Here is an 18,123-nt window from a genome sequence, read left to right on the forward strand (position 1 = left end):
CTTTTAAGATTATAAGCCTTAAAACTATAGAGTTATGAAGTTATAGTAGCTCTACGCACCTTCAGGCGTATAGGTGCTGCTATATCACATAGCTCTCAGCCGCCTAGCCTACAACCATTTCACTACTACCGATAGGCAAAGTCTGAACAAAAGCGACTTAAATCGGAGTACACACTGGCGGCCACAAAAACATCCAGTAGTGTCGGCCTCGCGTTGGCCGCATTCAATCTGGCACAGGAAACATCGACACTCAGACTAGGGTAAGAACAAAATTACCCCTCCTATGAGGTTTTCAATGTACTAACTGGCGCGCAAAGGAGTAATATGCCATGCTCGGACATGGACATACCATCTTCAAGGGCAACCACGAAGCCTCTCATCCCATTTAGTCCAGATAAGATCTATTACAGACCCTTATACTCAATTAACGGAGTTGACCGTAGGGTCGATTCCTGGGTTGAAGCCAAAGATGGAGGCCGGGAACAAATTAGCCTAGATCTCGACCTTGTAGGTGCGAAGACGGCTCCTTGGGCTAGCCTTGGATTTCCGAATCTGGACAGCGATCCTCTCTATAATACCAACACTGCAACTTTCGATGTGAAGCTCTCGCTTGAGGCTGGAGGGTTGCAAGCGTTCGATGTTGATCGGGGCTTTTGGTAAGCTTTCATCAACTCTGTGGTGGTCTCGCTAACTGTATGCGTGTGTGAAAGGGATGTCAGTGCTGCGGCCCGATCTCAACTGGGATCGGTAAGTGGCACTGATCCACTGTCCAGCAGACTGATGAAGATTACAAGAATCTTGCTGGGATACAACGTCAAGATCAAAGTGGCAGCCGCGGATAACATGAAGAACCCGCTCCCAAACGCTTTGCTCGACATAGGCGGAGGAGAAAAGAACATCTTGGGAATGCCCGCAGGCAAGTCAGACAATGATGATGGACAGGTTGTAGTCGCCAGTGCCCCTAGCGGATTCCCCGCTGTGCTTGCTGTGCTGGGGCGGGAGATCTGAACGGTCATTTTCTATTTCCGCTTTCTTATTGTCTTTTTCGGGCGGAAGGTACTCGGCCTTCTCCCAGGCTTCTCAGCTGCAGCGGCTGATTCCGCCTGAACCTCTATGGGATGTCCTGCCAAGAGTCTAGAAGCCACACCCAACCTGTCGAGTAATGTCCTTTGTAATAATGGCGTCTTCTATCTCAACGTTCTCTCATTGTTGTCCTAGTAGTTATGCGAGAGTGTCAAATGTGAAACCACAAGATTACGCCTTCTTGGCACCCCAGCGATCTGCAAAAGGATCCCAGTTTGAGTCCTCGACGGGCGTGTACTCCATCCTGTCCGCGATGTTCTTCGCGAGATCCTTTCCGTACACAGCAGCAATCCACGCAAAAGTAACATCGATACCAGCGCTGATACCAGACGACGTCCAAACATTGCCATCTTCCACCCACCGCGCCTTGTGCACCCAGTTCACCTCCGGCCGCAGCGCAATAGTCTGCTCCCATGACAGCTTATTCGTCGTTGCCCTCTTCCCGTCCAGCACTCCCGCACGCGCGGCGACGCCTGCGCCTGTGCAAACTGTAATCAAATACTGCAACTGAGGAAACCTCTCCTTGATAAAGTCGATGGAGGCGCGGATGCCGGCGTACCGCGTGCCTTGGCCTCCGGGGACAATGAGCACGTCCAGTGGCGGGGCCGTTTGGAATGTGTGCGTGGGAAGGATGGTCTGGCCGAAATCGGAGTTGGCGGCCGGGACCGCGGGACCGGTGGCGGGGATAGCGCCGGGCTGTTGCTGTGCGCCTGGGATCTGCTTCGTCGAGACGGGGTCCAGCGTCTCCGCGATGACGGACAGGTTCATTTCGTATGAGCGCGATAAGAGATTCAGCGCGTCTAGGGGCCCAAAGACGTCAAGCGCTTGGAAGGCCGGGAAGACGACTATGCCGAAGTTGAGGGGCTTTTCTGTGAGTTGTTAGCATATTGAGGTGAAGACAAGAAGGGCTGGATTGTTACTCACTGCCGCTTTCGCGGTCGCCATTCCGAGACATGATGGTTGGGCTATGACTGAAGCTCCTCACGCAGTAGAATGGAGCTGAGGCCGCTGGGGTGGGTCTTTTGAAGAGGATCGATGCAGCAATTCGATTTCTTATCATGGTCGGTGTACTGGAGCTCACGAGATGGCGAATAAGACGAAGAACAAGCTGCTGGCTGTTCTTCTCTAGGCTTCAAACAAGATAATCGCAGTGAGACCAATTCGAGGAGTGAGTAAGACGGAGATCGCCCGCGAATGAGAGTGTGACAGAGAGAGCTCGGAGACCGATGAGACATTTACGTAAGGTGAGGGCTTCCGAGAGAGTTTGCGGGCTGGCGGGGTGTTCGGCCGTCAGCTCATTAATAATGGTCGCGCCCAGCTTGCACGACTACCGACCCTTACATCGCGTCATTCGGAATCAGAACCAATTATGTTGTTCTCTGATGGGTTGCAATAGCCTCTGAGGGAATAATCATTCGAATATTCGTTTGCAGATTCTAGGCTATGAGCAGGGCAGACGCTAATCTTTCGACAACCGGAGAAGTGTTTGGTATTGTTGCAGCAGAGCGCTGAAGATGCGTTGAACATCCGCTGAACATGACCCCGTCTTGTTGATAGACATGGTCACCGTGACCGCACAGTTTCTTATTTCAAAGCAGGTCGGATCTCTGAATCATCATTCCACGACTTATCAACTTTCATTCTCACAATCCCAGACTTTGTTTCCTCCAAACCAAGTCTCTTCGACCTTTGCATTCAATAGGCGAGCGGCATCCCACTCCATGTCCACCACAATGAAGTCCGCCAGCTTACCCACAGCCAAGCTGCCAACTCTCTCCTCGGCAAATACGCTACAAGCAGCGCCCCAAGTCGCAGCAACCACTGATTCGCACAACCCCAGCTTGAAGTGCTCGTTAACCACCTTGGGATAGCTCGGATCCCGCGACGAGCGTCTGGTAGACGCAACATACAGATTTTGCATCGGAGCCCACGGCGATGTAGGGCTGTCGCTCCCAATCGCCATCAAGGCGCCCGCGTCAGCGAATTCGCGATACGCAAAGGCCCGTTTACAGCGGTCTTCTCCCAGAAGTCTCGGCCACTCCGTCAAAATCGAAGGGTCGGCATGCACTGGGTGAATAGAGGCTGTCAGGCCCAACTTACCCAGTCGCTGAGCGTCTTCTGGCGATGCAAGTTCCAAGTGCTCGATCCGATGCCGCCGTCCTGGGGTGCCATTCTTCTCAATCGCATCGATGGCCATTCTGATGGCCGCGTCACCGATCGCGTGCAGTGCGACTTGGAGTCCTCCATCGTCTGCCTCCTTGACGACAGCCTCCACATGTTCCGGCTCCCAGATCGGCGGTGGGAGGCCCGCTGGCGCATATGGTTCTGAGAGATATGCCGTGCACGCGTCGATGATGCCGTCGCAAATAACTTTGACGCCGACGATGCGGAGGTCTGGGTCGTTGCTGGAGTTGAATGTCCTACTCAGCTCAATAGCACGTTGGACTTGCCTTGAGTTGGCTGCGATGTCTGCAGTCGGCTTTATCAACCAGTAGGACGCAACGCGAATAGAAAGATCAGGCTCTTGTTCTTTCAAAGTGACGAGCGCGTTCCATGCCTCTTCGTCCATGGCCATTTCCACCACTCCAGTGTAACCGGCGGCGTTATACTCTTTGATAGCTGCCTTGATTGCTTCAATGCGCTCGCGTTTCGGGGCTGATGCGGCTTGGAACGGCCAAATGACAGACATCATTGCACCCTCGTCGAGGACTCCGGTAGGCTTGCCCTGTGCATCCCGATGAATGCTTCCGCCAGGGGGATCCGCCATCTCCGCCGCACCCAATTTCTCCAGTGCCGCGGAGTTGCACCAGCAAGAGTGCTGAGAGCTCGCATCGATAAAGATGGGTCGCGGGTCAATATCGTCAAGCAGTGCAGCGCTCACCCCGCCCGGCGTCATGGAGTGCATCCAGTTCTTACAGAGAATTGTTGGCACGTCCGGATTAGCTGCCGCGTAAGCTTTGATGGTTGACCGAATGTCGTCTATCGTTTTGCAGCGAACCAAGTCGAGTTTTCTTAGTGACTGGCCCAAGAGAAGTAGGTGCATATGTCCGTCGATGAACCCAGGAAGCACCGTACGCTGCTGAAGATTTCGGACCTCAAACCCCGTGGTGTCTTTCGGTAGAACCTCACTTTGAGGGCCGATGGTGACGACTTTACCATCTTGGACAAGCATACTATCCGCGAAAGTGGGCTGGGCTTCAAGGCCAGTTCCACCTTTGGCTAGAATACGGCCATTGATGAAGACGGTACTTGCACCCATGGTGTTGGAGGCCTGGAGTTGCTATCTGGGTGCAGAGACAGCTTGAGGGTAGAACTGATTCAGCGTGCGCCCTGCATGTTGGTTAACAGCTGATGTATGTCTCTGAGACATAGAAGCTTCCTTACCGACGATTACAACTGACTTGTGATAATAATTCAATGAAACCCGTAGGGCCGAGTCAAAGGCTTTTAATGTCCCCTATCGTGATGCCCCATCGCTACTACCGTGGCTCTTATCTTCGATTGAGTTAACCCAGTTCAATCCTAGTGCAAATAGTTTCCTCGCTTCGACTTTACTTCCCAGTGGCTTGGTGACCCACTGTCCCGGGCAGCAGGCCTTCACTAGGAAATAAATGGGGGTAATTTTCTCTCTTCGACCTTCCTTCCCAGACTACGCACGGAGCAGTCCTCGTTCTCGAGCTGAAAGTTCCCGAAGTCGGCGGAAGTATTGTGAAGCGTCAATCAATTTTATCATGTGTGAAAAGCAGCATGCATCGCCGTGAATGTTGCTTCATAGAAATCGAGGCCTGGCGGTCAGCGAATCAGACCAGAGGAAAGTTCCCGGAATAATCTTTAGATACTCAAAGGCCGGGGAATATGAGCGTCCGCGAGGGATAAAAGCAAGATCGGTACCAAGGTTTGCTTGAGAAAATTAAAGTACGGCTATCTAAAAATCAATTATTGTCAAATACTTCATCTGGCAGTATCTCTTCCGCTCCAGATACATGATGGTGTTGGTTCAGGAGGTATTGATGTAATCAACCACGTGAACGTGATCTTCACGGCGGTGCGGGGTCATGACAAGTTAGCAAGCGGCATTTGTCATAGACCCGAACCGATCATCTGCTAAGATTTTTGAACTGGACTCAAGCAAGCACATTCAAACTCACTACCAATCTTCAACTTACAAAAGTTCTTCAATATGTACAAGTCTCAGATAACCTTCACCTTTGACACGATATGTCCTTGGTGAGTTGGCGACATGAAAGAGTCTTCGTGCTCGGTTTTATCTGCTGACGAATCTCCATTTAAGGACATACATCGCAAAGAAAAGGTGAGGCTAAGATGTTTCGTACAGAAGATCAAGAGCGCCCCTTCTTTCCAACTTTATCGTCGTCGGCGGAGGAGGACGGGGAGGGCAGCATTGAGCGCGATGGCGTCTACAGCAGTGACCGACAGGCAGTGCCCGCCCGGCAACACTTTGGCTGTTGATACTTTAAGCCGCATCAACGATTCTAACATATCAGCTGATACAGACTGGGCAAAGCCCTCGAGGAAATCGCCGCCTCACCCACTGCTAACGACGTCTCCTTCACGCTTGTCTTCCGCCCCTACCAACTCTACCCTGACTTCCCGACTGAGCCCCAGGATAAGCGCCAGTGGTATGTGACTACCAAACACGATGCTTCCGACATTAAGCAGTCAGTCTATGAGGCCACAATGTCCGAGCTTGGAACAGCCGTTGGCATTCCTTTCTCCTGGGGCGGGACAATGTCGAACACTTTCAATGCGCACCGCGTGATCCAGCACTTCCAAGAGGCCAAAGATGCGGAGACCGCCAATCGTTTGGTGGAAGCCCTGTACAGTCGGTACTTTGAGCAGGAGAAGGACCAAGGTGCGAAGGAAGTGCTGGTCGACGCCTGCGTAGAGGCGGGGATTCCAGAGGCAGAAGCGAAAGAGGTTGTCGAAGATCAGACGGAGGGCAAGATTGACACGAGGAACATGATCCGCACGGCTGCCATGGATGGCGTGGATGCTGTTCCACACATCGTATTTGAAGGGAGAAGGAGAGACCTCACACTCATCGGCGCAAAAGAGGTCGACGAGTATGTCAAGGCTATGCAGACCATCATCAAGGAGAGCAAGTAGAGAGGATGAAACCAGTTCTGAATTTGCATTTATTCTTTCCAGAGCGGTTTGATTTGAAACCTTTTTTTGACTGTCGACGTTTTGACATCATTCTTACCGCCCCCCCTTAGTATCTTTCCAGTATCCACAAGCGTCTCTCATCAACGCTCAGAGACTCCAAGAACTTCATTTCCTCCTCCTTGACCGTCGCGTACCTCTCAATGAGCTCTTCACCAAGCAGCTCATTCATGACCTCGTCACCCTTCAACTCCTTGAGAGCCTCAGGCAGCCCAGCAGGAAGCATCTGCTCAACGCCCAACTCCTTGCGATCATTCTTCGTCAGAGAGGCAGGGTCGACCTCGCAGTCTCCCCAGGTCAGCTTCTCGCCCTTCATGACGCCGTACGCGCCAGCACCCAGTAAGGCAGCAATTGCGAGGTAGGGGTTCGCGAGTCCGTCCAGGCACTTGACTTCCCAGTGGCTGTCCTCGCACTTGCGCAGGGGTGTTTCTCTATTCTGAGTGCCCCAGGTCACCCACCGGCCACCGGCCCAGCAGCCGTCCTGGACACGTTCGTAACTGACGGGGTTGCTGTATGTCAGCGCCGCGATGGCGCGGAGATGCTTGAGGATGCCGGCGTAGAATGGTCCGTAGGTCTCAGGCTTTGAGCCGTTGGGGGAGGTGATGGACATGTGCACATGAGCCGCGGTACCACAGGATTTCGGGTAAGGCTTTGGATGGAGGGACATCCTGTAGCCCTCTGACTGAGCAATGCCTGATATGACCTCTCGGACGTATAGGAGGGTATCTACGGCCTCTAAGGGGGGAGCTCGAGGGAGAACGACTTCGAACTGACCGGCGGCGCTTTCGGGATGGATCTGCTCGATATAGATTCCTCTCGAGTCCAGCTCGGCGACTGCCCGCTCGATAACCTTGACAAATACGGGATGGTCCATCATTCGGGAGGTTGACCAAGCATGTCCGTCGTTCCTCAATGTTCGATACTTCTCCGGACCGTCAATCCGCTCAAGAAGAAGTAGCTCGATCTCGAATCCAACATGGAAGGTGAGACCCCTGCGTGCTGCATTCTCGACCACTCGTTGAAGCAACGACCTCGGGCACAAGGGTACGACCGATCCATCCTGCTCTCTGAAATCTCCAAACACGCTGATATGGCCGTCACGGGGACCCTCCTGGAGAGATGTGAAGTCTGGATGGAGCCGGTATTCTCCCGTGCCGGAAGCTCCCGCGACGACCATGTCGTTCTGAAGCAGACCAAGACTTGCCTTAGTAATGCTTATTGAGAAGTCTCCATCTTCATTCATCACCGATAGGACCTTTCGCATGGGCACGGCCCGAACGCGTGGGGTAGCGGTCATGTCGTTCCAGTAGATGCGAAGGTATTGCGGTGGCTTCTTGCCATCCAGGAATGCCTCGAGAATGTCCAGATCACTTCTGCCAGACAGCCGTCGGGGGTTCATGTGGCTTTCTTCAGGGCTGAAGGAGAATCCCAGGTGGTAGATGTGGTTCGAGTTGTTGAAGAGAACGTCTTTCACCAGCTGGGTCGCCTCTCGCCAAGTCATGTGGCCTTTCCGAGCGTACTCGCACAAGACCTGAAATAGGTTAGCCCTCAACCTTTTTGACATAGTACCTTATACCTAACACTGACCTTCTCCATCACCTCTTTGACTTGCAACACGGCCAAGAGGTAGGTCTCGGGAAACCAGTGTCCGTCAGTGCTCCAGATGATCTTGGACCATGGGCACAGCTCTAGTATTTGACGGAGTGCAGTTTCCTGGCCATCGCGACTGAGAAAAGGGAAGATTTCGCCGATATCTGCGTAGACGTTGGCGTAAACACACGCCAGGTACCCAGCTTCTCTCGTATACGGGTAGCTTGCGTGGAGCAGGACAATCGGCACCGTGGGGTACTGGCGGATGAATTCCTGAAGATGTGCAGGAGAGGCCGAAGTAAGACTGATGTCGTTGTCGCCCAATCCCGTGTGAAATTGGATGGGTTTCTTACCCGAGCCTTCGGTATTTCTGATGAGGCATGCAAGCCGGTGGACCAGGTACTCATTGAGACCGGGGTGGTTGACGCGAGTGAACGCGTTGTCGGTTCCCTTGGTGTGAGTCGCGTAAATGCCCTCGAAGGCCTTGCGGGCGAAAGCAGCATCTGGCTTTCTCGGAATTGCGAGGCCGGTGCGGTAGCATATGACGGACTTGAAGCCGACGACCTCTGGATCCGCGATAGCTTCCAAGATGCTGCTATCGAACGCCTTCAGCGCCTTGTCGAAGACGGCGTTGGAGTCCTCCGCCGTACGAGCTGTACCTTCGTCGACTGGAAGGTGCTCGTTGAAGATGTCAGCAGCGATCTTTTCAATTCGCACGATTCTCTTAGCGGGGCTCCGAGTGAGACTGCTAAAGTAAGTGTAAGGATAGACAACGTTCTCGCCGTCCAACCCGTCGTCAACAAGGACGGACTCGATGCCATTGAGACATTCCTCGACCCATGCATCGTAGTCCTCGATGCGCTTAGCTTCAATGGCATTGACCACCGCCTCCCAGCTAGGCTCGCAACGGAGCACCTTGGCCAGCTGTTTGACAGCGCGCAGATGCGCGAGACTGGTCAATGAAGCGTGAATTGCGTCTCCATGGGCTTCGGTAGTGATTGACAAAAGAGGGTAGCGGCCAATGGCCTCGAGATCCAGCAGAGGATGGGCGTGGTTGTCAATGATGGGGGTCGTCTGGATGGTGTGGCTAAGGAGAGCCTGGCCAGTCAGCTTTGCGGGATCCATGCTCGCGGAAGAAAGACCACCAGGTCGAGCAGTGGTCAGTGTAGCAGAGTTTCCCGACAGTCTTTCTACCGCGTGGACAGATGGACGAGGCTCCCCCTTGGCTATTGGTCCGGCCGGATGATGGACTTGGTGGTTGATGCTGGGAAAGATGCAGACTGCGATTCGGAAGGGAGAGGAGGGGTAGCTAATGTGGCAGGGAAATGACGTGAGAGCTCTTATCGGCGCCCTGCATGAGGGGTGATAGACGATGTCTCATAACGGCGTCTTCCGCGGCACCCCTCTCCCTATCTGTCTCGACGGATGTTCTCCGCGGGAGGGGAAACTCGGTCTCCAAATGCCGTTTTCAGGGGACGTCACGATATGGTAACCGGCCCAGTTCATCAGTTGAATTAACTTTCAGACCCCGCAGCCAGCGCATGTCAGGTATAAGCGTGAGTTCGTTCATATGGAAGCTTGTGCCCGCGGCTCATCTGGCCTGGGACCCCAAATCTGGACAAAGACAGCAATTAAGCCCAGGTATCGTCTGGGGAAAATGCCGATACCACAGAGGAGGGAATTAAAGGGAATAAATCGCACTTTTATGCGTAAAAGTCCGAGGCAGGATTGCGGGCGGGGGCCGGTTCTCCACTTTGGTAGCGGCGCCGATCGGAGCTTATCTCACGGCGGCCCGGGGCGGGATACCGGTGTGGGATACCGAGATGATCAACCTAAAGCCTGTCTATTTAGAAAGCGATTTGCTTGTTGAATGCTCATAGCGTAACTTACAACAACTTTGTATCCAATCACTATTCAAGATCACCAGGCGTCTCTGTGGTATTTCTTTCTGAATTCTGGGAGCTCTGTAGCTGATCCGTGCTGGCCTCCGCCTACGGAAATGTGTGAATTCTGCTAGAAGGCACTGCCATGTTGTGCCGTTATATCAGACATCGAGTGAACCCGATAAACGAATGAAATCTTGTTTGGTAACTGAAAATGACTGACAGAATTAAAAGCACCTGGGTGTGTACAGAGCCCTGGAAAGAATGATATGAGTCCGGCGCCTGGGTTCAGTGCTCTTCTATCCAAGAAGAAACAATTGCACATAACTTGCTGATTAAGGAATGTCAATAAATTACCGATTTCAGTTTATGACACTAGTACAGGGAAGGTTTTGTGGGATGCCAACAAGACACTGTAATACTCTTTCATCTTTAACCATCTACAGCCGGGTCAGATGGGGCCGCCAAGAATGAAAGGTTTTTATTGAATTCTGCGAAGGCTTGACGTAGTAACGTCCCACAGTCTGACCGTCAGGGAGCTGAGTCACCCTCCTCTCTCGTCTACAATTTATCTCTCTTCCGTGTGGCAAAGGGAGCCCTAGCCCCTGAACGGGAAGACTGCCCTGTTGTTCCGCTGTTTGTTGTTCCGCTCTGCGTTGTTCCGATGTCCGTTGTTCCGATGCCTATTGGCCCCCTGTATTTTGTCAACATCACCAGCAAGGTTGAACAGTCAATTTGTGGACAGAAGTAGCCAGCGCGTCATTTGTTGGGTACTTGGTGGGCGACTTGCCTGATGCACAGCTACATCGCGCCCTAAAACAGGGGCTTCTCTTGATGGTGTGGTGTGCATAATAGTCCATTTCCTCCAATACTAACTGGCAATCCCGCTGCAAACGGTTGCATCAATATTCATGTCACTTCTTTCAAGTCTACTGAAACCCATGGGTTCCCAGTGCATGGCCAAGCAGCATTCAATCGTCATTTAGATACGTAGTAGCCTGTCTGGAATAAGGAATCCCCTCGCGAGAACCCACCCACTCAGCGGTAAAGCGCCATTGCAGCGCTCCTCCGCAGTGAGATTCGGGCGGCGATCTGGTCCGAGTACCTTTCTCGGACACTTAATCGTCCCGAGTTCCTTTCGCGGTTGGGAGGTGCTACAGCAGGTTGTACACCATTTAAGCTTAAAGAGTTTCACTTTTCGATTCCTACCCCGACGGATCGAACGTTCAAGCTGCAATTGAGTTCAATCATTGTGCTTATGTGAAGTGATACTACCTAGGCAAACCAGTCTGGCGAGCTCTGTTTGTCGCCATTAGCCGGTCCTTCGTTGGCGGCAAGGCTGGTACGTTAGACCTAACTCTCGATCTCTGTTTGAGCAACACAAAAACGTTTCTGTCTTCTGTTGCCTGCGAAATCACCTTGAGCCAAGTCCTATCCAGAAACGTAAATTGCCAACCTGGCGGAAAATATATTGCTTACTCTCGTTTGTGCCAGTGAAACGTGGCACAAGGGCCCTTTAATCTTTCCGTCGACCAGTGACCATGCCTTTTTCGGCAAATTTTCCCCGGTGGGCGATCCTCACGAGAATCAGGTGGCATCCATGGATCCGTGTGTATTGGCTAAGCGGCGCTTTACGACTTGAGACGAACGCCTTAGGGCGGCGTAACGGGTTAGCTATCCCGTTTCAGGCGTATATCTCCATCTTGGGATTCCCAACACGGCAGCCCACGCGCCGTATACGATCGTATACAAGGAGCACATGGCGCGTTTGGATCGATAATGTAACGGTAGTCAGTCCCCAGTAGGTTAGACATTCATCTACATGATTCTAACCTTGAATCCACCTATCAACTGAAAACTACGCACCAGTAGGGTGGGTGAAGCTCTACCGACCCCAGACCTTCAATAGACTGCCCAAGATGAAAACCATTAAGAAGCTCCGCGTGTCGAACACTGAGCCGGATCGCTAGTCGCTAGTCACGCTCTTTTCTATTCACTCGTTTTCGCTTCCAACTGCCCGTTCTTCGTCATGTACCCCACAACTCTTCTTGCGGCCCTTGTGGCGCTTTCTCCTTCTCTGGCCGCCGCGCAGGTCGTTGGTACGGCCTATGGTTTCGCGACCGGCGTCACTGGTGGAGGTTCTGCCAAAGCTGCAGCGCCTTCTGACATTGCACAGTTAGTTCTTCCACTCAACCCTCTGATTTCAAATTGTGACCATCCGAGATGCACGTGCTAATACTCCGATTTCAAGACTCAAGACCTGGCTGTCTGACAGCACCGCGCGTGTCATCCTGATCGACAAGACTTTCAACTACATTGGCAGCGAGGGTACCGTGTCAGAGAAGGGATGCCGTGCCAAGTCCGGCTGCAACGCCAGCAACGGTGGACAAGACACCATCGGTAAGGACTCGTGCGATGCCAACGAGAGCGAGGTCGACGTCAAGTACGACAAGGCTGCGAAGACCCAACTCACTGTTGGCAGTAACAAGAGTATCGTGGGCGTGGGCAGCAAGGGCATCATCCAAGGCAAGGGGTTGAAGATTCCCCAGGGTACCAAGAATGTTATGTACGTGACCACGCCCCCGGAGACCTGTCCTTCATTGACTAATCTTGCGAAGCATCCAAAACATTCACATCACAGTAAGGCAGATCAAAGGCACATGCTATAGACTATTGACTTACAATGCCTTCAGGACCTTAACCCTCAGTACGTCTGGGGCGGCGATGGCATGAGCATTGAGGGAGTGGACGGTCTCTGGATCGACCATTGCAAGGTGAGTGAATTGATTCAACAGAAGTTCAGAAAAAGTGCTAAGACATTGGTGATGTAGTTTAGCAAGGCGGGCCGCATGTTCATCGTTTCGCAGTAAGTCCATCCATATCCCTCAATGGCCGGTTTGACAACAGCTAACGGGTTTCTCCATCAGCTTCAACCCGAGCACCTTCACCATCTCTAACACCGAATTCGACGGCGTAACCGCATACTCCAACTCTTGCAACAAGAATCAGTACTGGGGCACCATGTTCGTCGCCGATGGTGACAAGGTGACTCTTGATCGTAACTGGTACCACGACATGTCTGGTCGCGCCCCCAAGATCAGCGGCACCGGCACTACCGTCCAAGCCGTCAATAACTACTTCTCCGACAACCTCGGCCACAACTTTGACATCACCAAAGGCACCAACGTCCTGCTCGAGGGCAACGTCTTCTCCAACGCCAAGACCCCAATCACCACCGACTCGAGCTCCAGCGGTGCTAATATCTTTGACGTCCCTGACTCTGGCTCCATCTCCACCTGCAGCTCTTCGCTTGGCCGTAACTGTGTTGCCAACTCTCTGTCCGGCAGCGGCGCTTGGCCCAGCCTCAAGAGCACCGCGGCTCTGAGCGCCTTGGGTAAGAGCAAGGCCAACCTTATCACTCCAATTCAGGCTAGCAACGTCAAGTCCACCGTGACAGGCAAGGCTGGAATTGGCAAGATTTAGGTCTTCCATCGTCATAAGAGCCTTGAACGAAGCACGTGGCAATAGCCAAGCACATATTTCCATTCTCATGTAACTTTATTGACTGCGTGAATACCACGCCGCATATTCTACCGTACATATATACGTACTATCGAAGTTCTTTTGACACAAAAAGCTTGTATGATGAGCTTAATCTGTTACCTTCACTGCTCATCGTTTGCACATGTCTCTAGAACAAGCTTCATGACAGGTGCTCCGAGGATAGAAGCTTGACTACCCCATAGGCAACCACATCAGCTTCGGGGTCAGAATTTCCACTGTCATACCATGTTTCCTAGACAAATCTTCCGCTATCAAAACAAACATGCTTGAATCATTTGGGTTGTCGGGATTCAGCCTACAACCTGCACGATTCATCGGCGAGACGTGCAATCAGCTCAGAATAGACGGCGGGATTGCCACTTTCGGATATCCGACGATGTGGGAGCCGATGCTTGTCAAATTTCACGCTGCCAGTGGAAACGAAGATGCGTTACAATATAATGGGAATTTTGAGGGAGGGGTATAAGCTGTGGATGAATATGTCTACAGCTCGTCATTCTGGAGTAGGCCCAATCCCACGTTGAGCTCCATTCAACAGACCTGACTTCTGACGGAGACTAATTCAAGATCTAGTACAGCACCCCTCGCTCAATTACACCCACCCGATCCTCAGTATTGAATTCCAATTTACACCGTTCTTGCAACCTTCCATCTTTGACTGCCTGTGCCACTTCGTGACCGACTAGAGTAGTACGTTCCTCGCCTAAGACCCCAGCCTCGTCGTTGTGCCCTTCTGTCTGTAGAAGCTCATCTGGCGGGAATTCTTCGGCAGATGAATCCGGCTCCTCAGGCCGTACCTCATAGCCAGCCTGCCCGTAACGCACTCGCTTTCGTCCTACTCTCCACATAAGGTTGCCGATGGTGTCGTTGGAGCTTCCTTTCTGAAGAAGCGGTGCCCCAAAAGCTTTAGCAATTTCGAGTGCGTCCGTCGAAAAGCTGCGACCGAGGCGATGCCATCCGACTAGGAGGAATGCTATGACAATGACTTCGACAGACAGGCAGCCAATAGCCAGACCCAGGTAGTTATAGTGCGATCTATAGATAGATATAAACTTTGTTTCTGTGGCGGCGAGGCCTTGCGCCGATACCGCTGATGGGTTAGCAGCCGACTGGGCGATGGCGCTTCTGAACATGAGCTCGCGGATCGTGTTGATGATGTCAATCGTAGGGTCCTCCCAGGTCATACTGCATGTCCCGTAAGTAGACAGGTTCGAAGTGATGTAATTACTGATGGCGCCCGCCGACCCCGAACTCGAAAGAGACGCAGAAGAATGCGGGGCGTCTCCAGGCGCTCCTGCTCCATTCACATAAGTCTGGGCGTTCGCTTGGGCGTTTGCTTCGTAGAGTGATTTCGCGACGCTGAGGATACCATCCAACATCTGTAAGAATATGCTACCACGGCCGTCTGATATCTCCGGGCCGGTGCCTGGCGCTGAGGTAGCCGCGCCATTTGTCATACTGACTGTTTCGTTATCGCCAAGTTGCCATGCTTTTAGTGTTGCCGTGCCGTTTGACAAGGTAACGGGATATGCAACAGTGGCCAAGCGTAACACACATTGTCGTGTGGTCGTGGCTCCGTTACAATTGGAATAATCCGTGGCCATCTTCGGCAGGCTTGTTTGTGCGGTTGTGAAAAGGTTCACCTGCCATCCAGAGTCACTCGAATACCCTTTGTTGATTGACACGTTGAACAGAGTCATCGCCGGGCTTTCAAGTCCCCACCCATATGGTTTCGTGGTCTGGTTGCATGAGATATCAAAGCCAGCAGCGGGGATCTGGGCAACGCAGGTGCTATTGGCACCACAGCTTGTGTTTCCAACCAAGTGTATTCGGATGGCTGCGCGGTTGGAGTACTCGCGATTGACGCTGCCGAAGAGAGGTGTTAGGAGGGAGCTGCTGCCGACTGCTGTTTGCGAATTATATTGGCTGAAATTCGCAGGCAAGGTGTCATTTGAGATAAGCACGGTAATATTCGTTGGTGTTGGAGCAGAGCTTGTCAAAACAACGCCAGATGCTCGTTGAACGAGAGGGCCGTCGATGATTCCGATTGCCACCGATAAAAATGCTGCTACTGCGAACAGATCAAACGCAGGTGAGGTGAAAACAGTGGCGAGGCTAGTCTGAATGGACAGGTCGAACTGCAACCTTTGCATGGTGGTTCCGTCCAAGGCTTTTTGCCACCAAGCCACCGCATAGGCTTTGGTCAGAGCAATACTCAGGCACAAGCTGGCGAGATTGGCGACGAGGGCAAGTAGTACCGAGACAGAAATTTCCATATCCGGGCGAGGCCAAGTGTTTACCTCGTGTCCGTCTGATGATGCTAGAATTCCTGCCAGAGCCCCGCAACAGATTCCAAAGCCCGTGAGACTGAGCATCGCCAGCCATGGCATGCGCTTCCAGAATCCAGGCTGCCACGGGATTCCGCGGTCTGACTGATCTTTTTCAGCGGCCATTGCAAATGATATTAATTATTGAAGACCTGGGCGCCTCGATAGGGCAAAAAAGCGAAGCAATCTGTCTTGGCAGTGAAACCCGACCAGAAACGGGTTCGGATACATAAAAGGTGAGTGTCTAACTTTTATATCAGGGGAGCTTGAGATCATGAGCCTCAATCCGCCGCTGCTTCGGGGAAGAAGTGTGGTACTCAAATTGGGTGTATTGTATTCGTATTTCATTCGGTTGTTGGTTGTAGAAGTAAGGCTGCAGTCAGCCTGGGCTGACTGCAGCCTTCGAGTTAGGCTCGAAAGGGTGGTCTTTGCATGGTTAGCTGACGCTGCACACCACGCTTCTGCAACCAGAACTAAGCTATCTAGGGCCTAGTGGTTGCACCCTATGGTTGTTGTCACAATAGGGCAGGTGTTTGTCAGGTTTTTGTCAGGTATTTGTCAAATACTATTGAGACTGTATCAATCTTGCTGGGGAATATTCCACTTTGATCTTCTGGCGCAGCAGACAGTTCTCAGCTGGATTTTTCAACATGCCAGCCCACTAGGGGCTATGCTGCTGACCACCCACAGTTAGCATTTTCAAATTCCATATTGCTTGTGTAGATTCATATTTATTTCTAAAGAGGGGTAAACCAGCAGTAAGAATAAACATAGGTATACTTACGACTTATATGCTCAGCATATTCTTTAATAATTAGCAGTAAGCTGTGTCTTGGCTCTTCCAGTCTGTCGAGATCGCTTTCAGAGAAGTTAAACGAACTCTCTTATGAGTTTATCAATGGCTAAGTCTACTTTGACTTCCGGTTTGACCAAAATATGGAGACGACAGGAGAGATGAAGCTTCAACTTTGGGTCGAGGTTCGCGGGAAACCCGGACAGAGTCCCGTGCCGGATGACCTCTTCCTCTTTGCCGCCGTTGACAAGCACGACGTAAAAGGAAACCCGGCCCGCTTCCACGGGTCGGTCGAATTCACTGACGACTGGGTTACGCGAGGATTTTGCCGAGCTTCATGTCGTGAGCTGGAAGAGGCACTTCCAAAACCGTGGCTACCCGTCAGCTCTGGAATCTCTAACCGGCCCTTTCGACAAGGCGAAATTGTCCAAGTCGACATCGCACTTTATGCAAGCAGTACATTCTTTTCGGCCGGAGAGTCTATTCACCTAGTAATATCCGGCCAAGAAATCATACGCAATCCGCCTTACTACAAGAAAGTGACAGCTGGCCCCGAGACGTGCGTTGTAGACGTTGGCGGGAAGTACGATAGCTTCTTATTGGTTCCGGAGATCTTTTCGTAAGTATCACGGACCGAAGTCAACTGCGACTTTGAGATCACAATGCAGGACAAGAAACGCATCAACTCCGCTTAGGTGGTGGTTGTTTGTTTGTACGATAACGGGAGGTTTACATGGACCCTATTTCCCCCTTGGATTAGCTAGGTACCTACATTTGTGGGGGTTCAGTGGGATAGGCTTATTTGAATTCCGAATGGAATATCTCTCGTAGAGGAAAGAAACGATGACAGCACGTTTACTAAGGTAGTCAACCCGTTCTCACGAGCACCCCACACTTAGGAATAAATCAAGCATATTTATGCCCTTTGACCTGAAACCTAGACTTGAAGATATTTCGTGACTGCGGCCCTTAGTACCATACGGCCTGGTAGACGCGACAACCCTAAACTATTGAGCATTGAGATCGCGGACAGCGTTAGACGGACCAACTCACGACTATCGCCAAGATATTTAAGGCATACGTACGAAGTATTCCTCAGCAAGACCTAGTCGTTAATGATTGAGAGTCATATAGTGGCCAAATTTTTAAGACACTGGAGCCTACAGCCTCGGTATCCTGCTTAGCAGTGTAGCCCCTGGGGGAGCCTCGTGGCAACCTCGAGACTTAGGTGGTGTGTTACACAGCAGGAGCCTTACCTGATTCTACTCGGCTCTTATCACAAACAGCCCTTCAACCAATTATGCCACACCTGACAAGTAAATCCTACCCAACTCCGTCAGCAAAATCTCGTATATCTGCATTGTATTGGGCAGTGCTGGGCTGACCAGGTCACCAGAGGGAGGCCGCCACCCAGGCTGGTGCGGGTGCCCTCGGCAAAAATTACAAATGGTCGCGCCCAACCAGTCCATCCCCCATGGTTTAACAAGCTATGTAAACGAATACATTTTTGACCTTTGAATTTGCGCAGCTCTGCTGGGCCGGTCACTCCTCCAGCTTCCAATAACCGTCGAAACCCGATCCTTCATACCGTGGCACACGTGTCATATAGACCAGCACAAAGCCATGTCTTCACCCGACCAGAACGCAACAAGTTACTTCAAAGATATCGGAAACTTTCTGGATGATAAGATTCTACCAA

At 51.9% G+C, this 18,123-nt stretch overlaps 5 protein-coding genes across 5 annotated transcripts; 2 read left to right on the forward strand and 3 right to left on the reverse strand.

The window, feature by feature from the left end:
• Positions 1-1,254: 1,254 nt before the first annotated feature.
• inhA-1 (Isonitrile hydratase) lies at positions 1,255-2,038 on the reverse strand (the record flags this gene model as incomplete). Its single annotated transcript, XM_036645327.1, has 2 exons — positions 1,255-1,952; positions 2,008-2,038. 2 exons carry the CDS (start codon positions 2,036-2,038, stop codon positions 1,255-1,257), a joined length of 729 nt encoding a protein of 242 aa, XP_036489276.1.
• Positions 2,039-2,713: 675 nt separating this feature from the next.
• ytcJ-2 (putative amidohydrolase YtcJ) lies at positions 2,714-4,342 on the reverse strand (the record flags this gene model as incomplete). The annotated part of the gene is made up of 1 exon (XM_036645328.1): positions 2,714-4,342. One exon carries the CDS (start codon positions 4,340-4,342, stop codon positions 2,714-2,716), a length of 1,629 nt encoding a protein of 542 aa, XP_036489275.1.
• Positions 4,343-5,263: 921 nt separating this feature from the next.
• CGCS363_v013480 (uncharacterized protein) lies at positions 5,264-6,210 on the forward strand (the record flags this gene model as incomplete). The annotated part of the gene is made up of 3 exons (XM_036645329.1): positions 5,264-5,310; positions 5,375-5,395; positions 5,598-6,210. The coding sequence occupies 3 exons, from the start codon at positions 5,264-5,266 to the stop codon at positions 6,208-6,210; spliced, it is 681 nt and encodes a 226-aa protein (XP_036489431.1).
• A 106-nt stretch (positions 6,211-6,316) lies between these two features.
• On the reverse strand, positions 6,317-8,982 carry fluG (the record flags this gene model as incomplete). The annotated part of the gene is made up of 2 exons (XM_036645330.1): positions 6,317-7,798; positions 7,855-8,982. The coding sequence occupies 2 exons, from the start codon at positions 8,980-8,982 to the stop codon at positions 6,317-6,319; spliced, it is 2,610 nt and encodes an 869-aa protein (XP_036489432.1).
• A 2,787-nt stretch (positions 8,983-11,769) lies between these two features.
• pelF-1-0 (putative pectin lyase F-1) lies at positions 11,770-13,223 on the forward strand (the record flags this gene model as incomplete). Its single annotated transcript, XM_036645331.1, has 6 exons — positions 11,770-11,915; positions 11,992-12,306; positions 12,359-12,380; positions 12,434-12,514; positions 12,572-12,606; positions 12,668-13,223. 6 exons carry the CDS (start codon positions 11,770-11,772, stop codon positions 13,221-13,223), a joined length of 1,155 nt encoding a protein of 384 aa, XP_036489835.1.
• Between the last annotated feature and the right edge of the window lie 4,900 nt (positions 13,224-18,123).

This window comes from Colletotrichum siamense (assembly GCF_013390195.1).
Source record: "Colletotrichum siamense strain Cg363 chromosome Unknown KSG_Cg363_contig09, whole genome shotgun sequence".
Lineage (NCBI taxonomy): Eukaryota > Fungi > Ascomycota > Sordariomycetes > Glomerellales > Glomerellaceae > Colletotrichum > Colletotrichum siamense.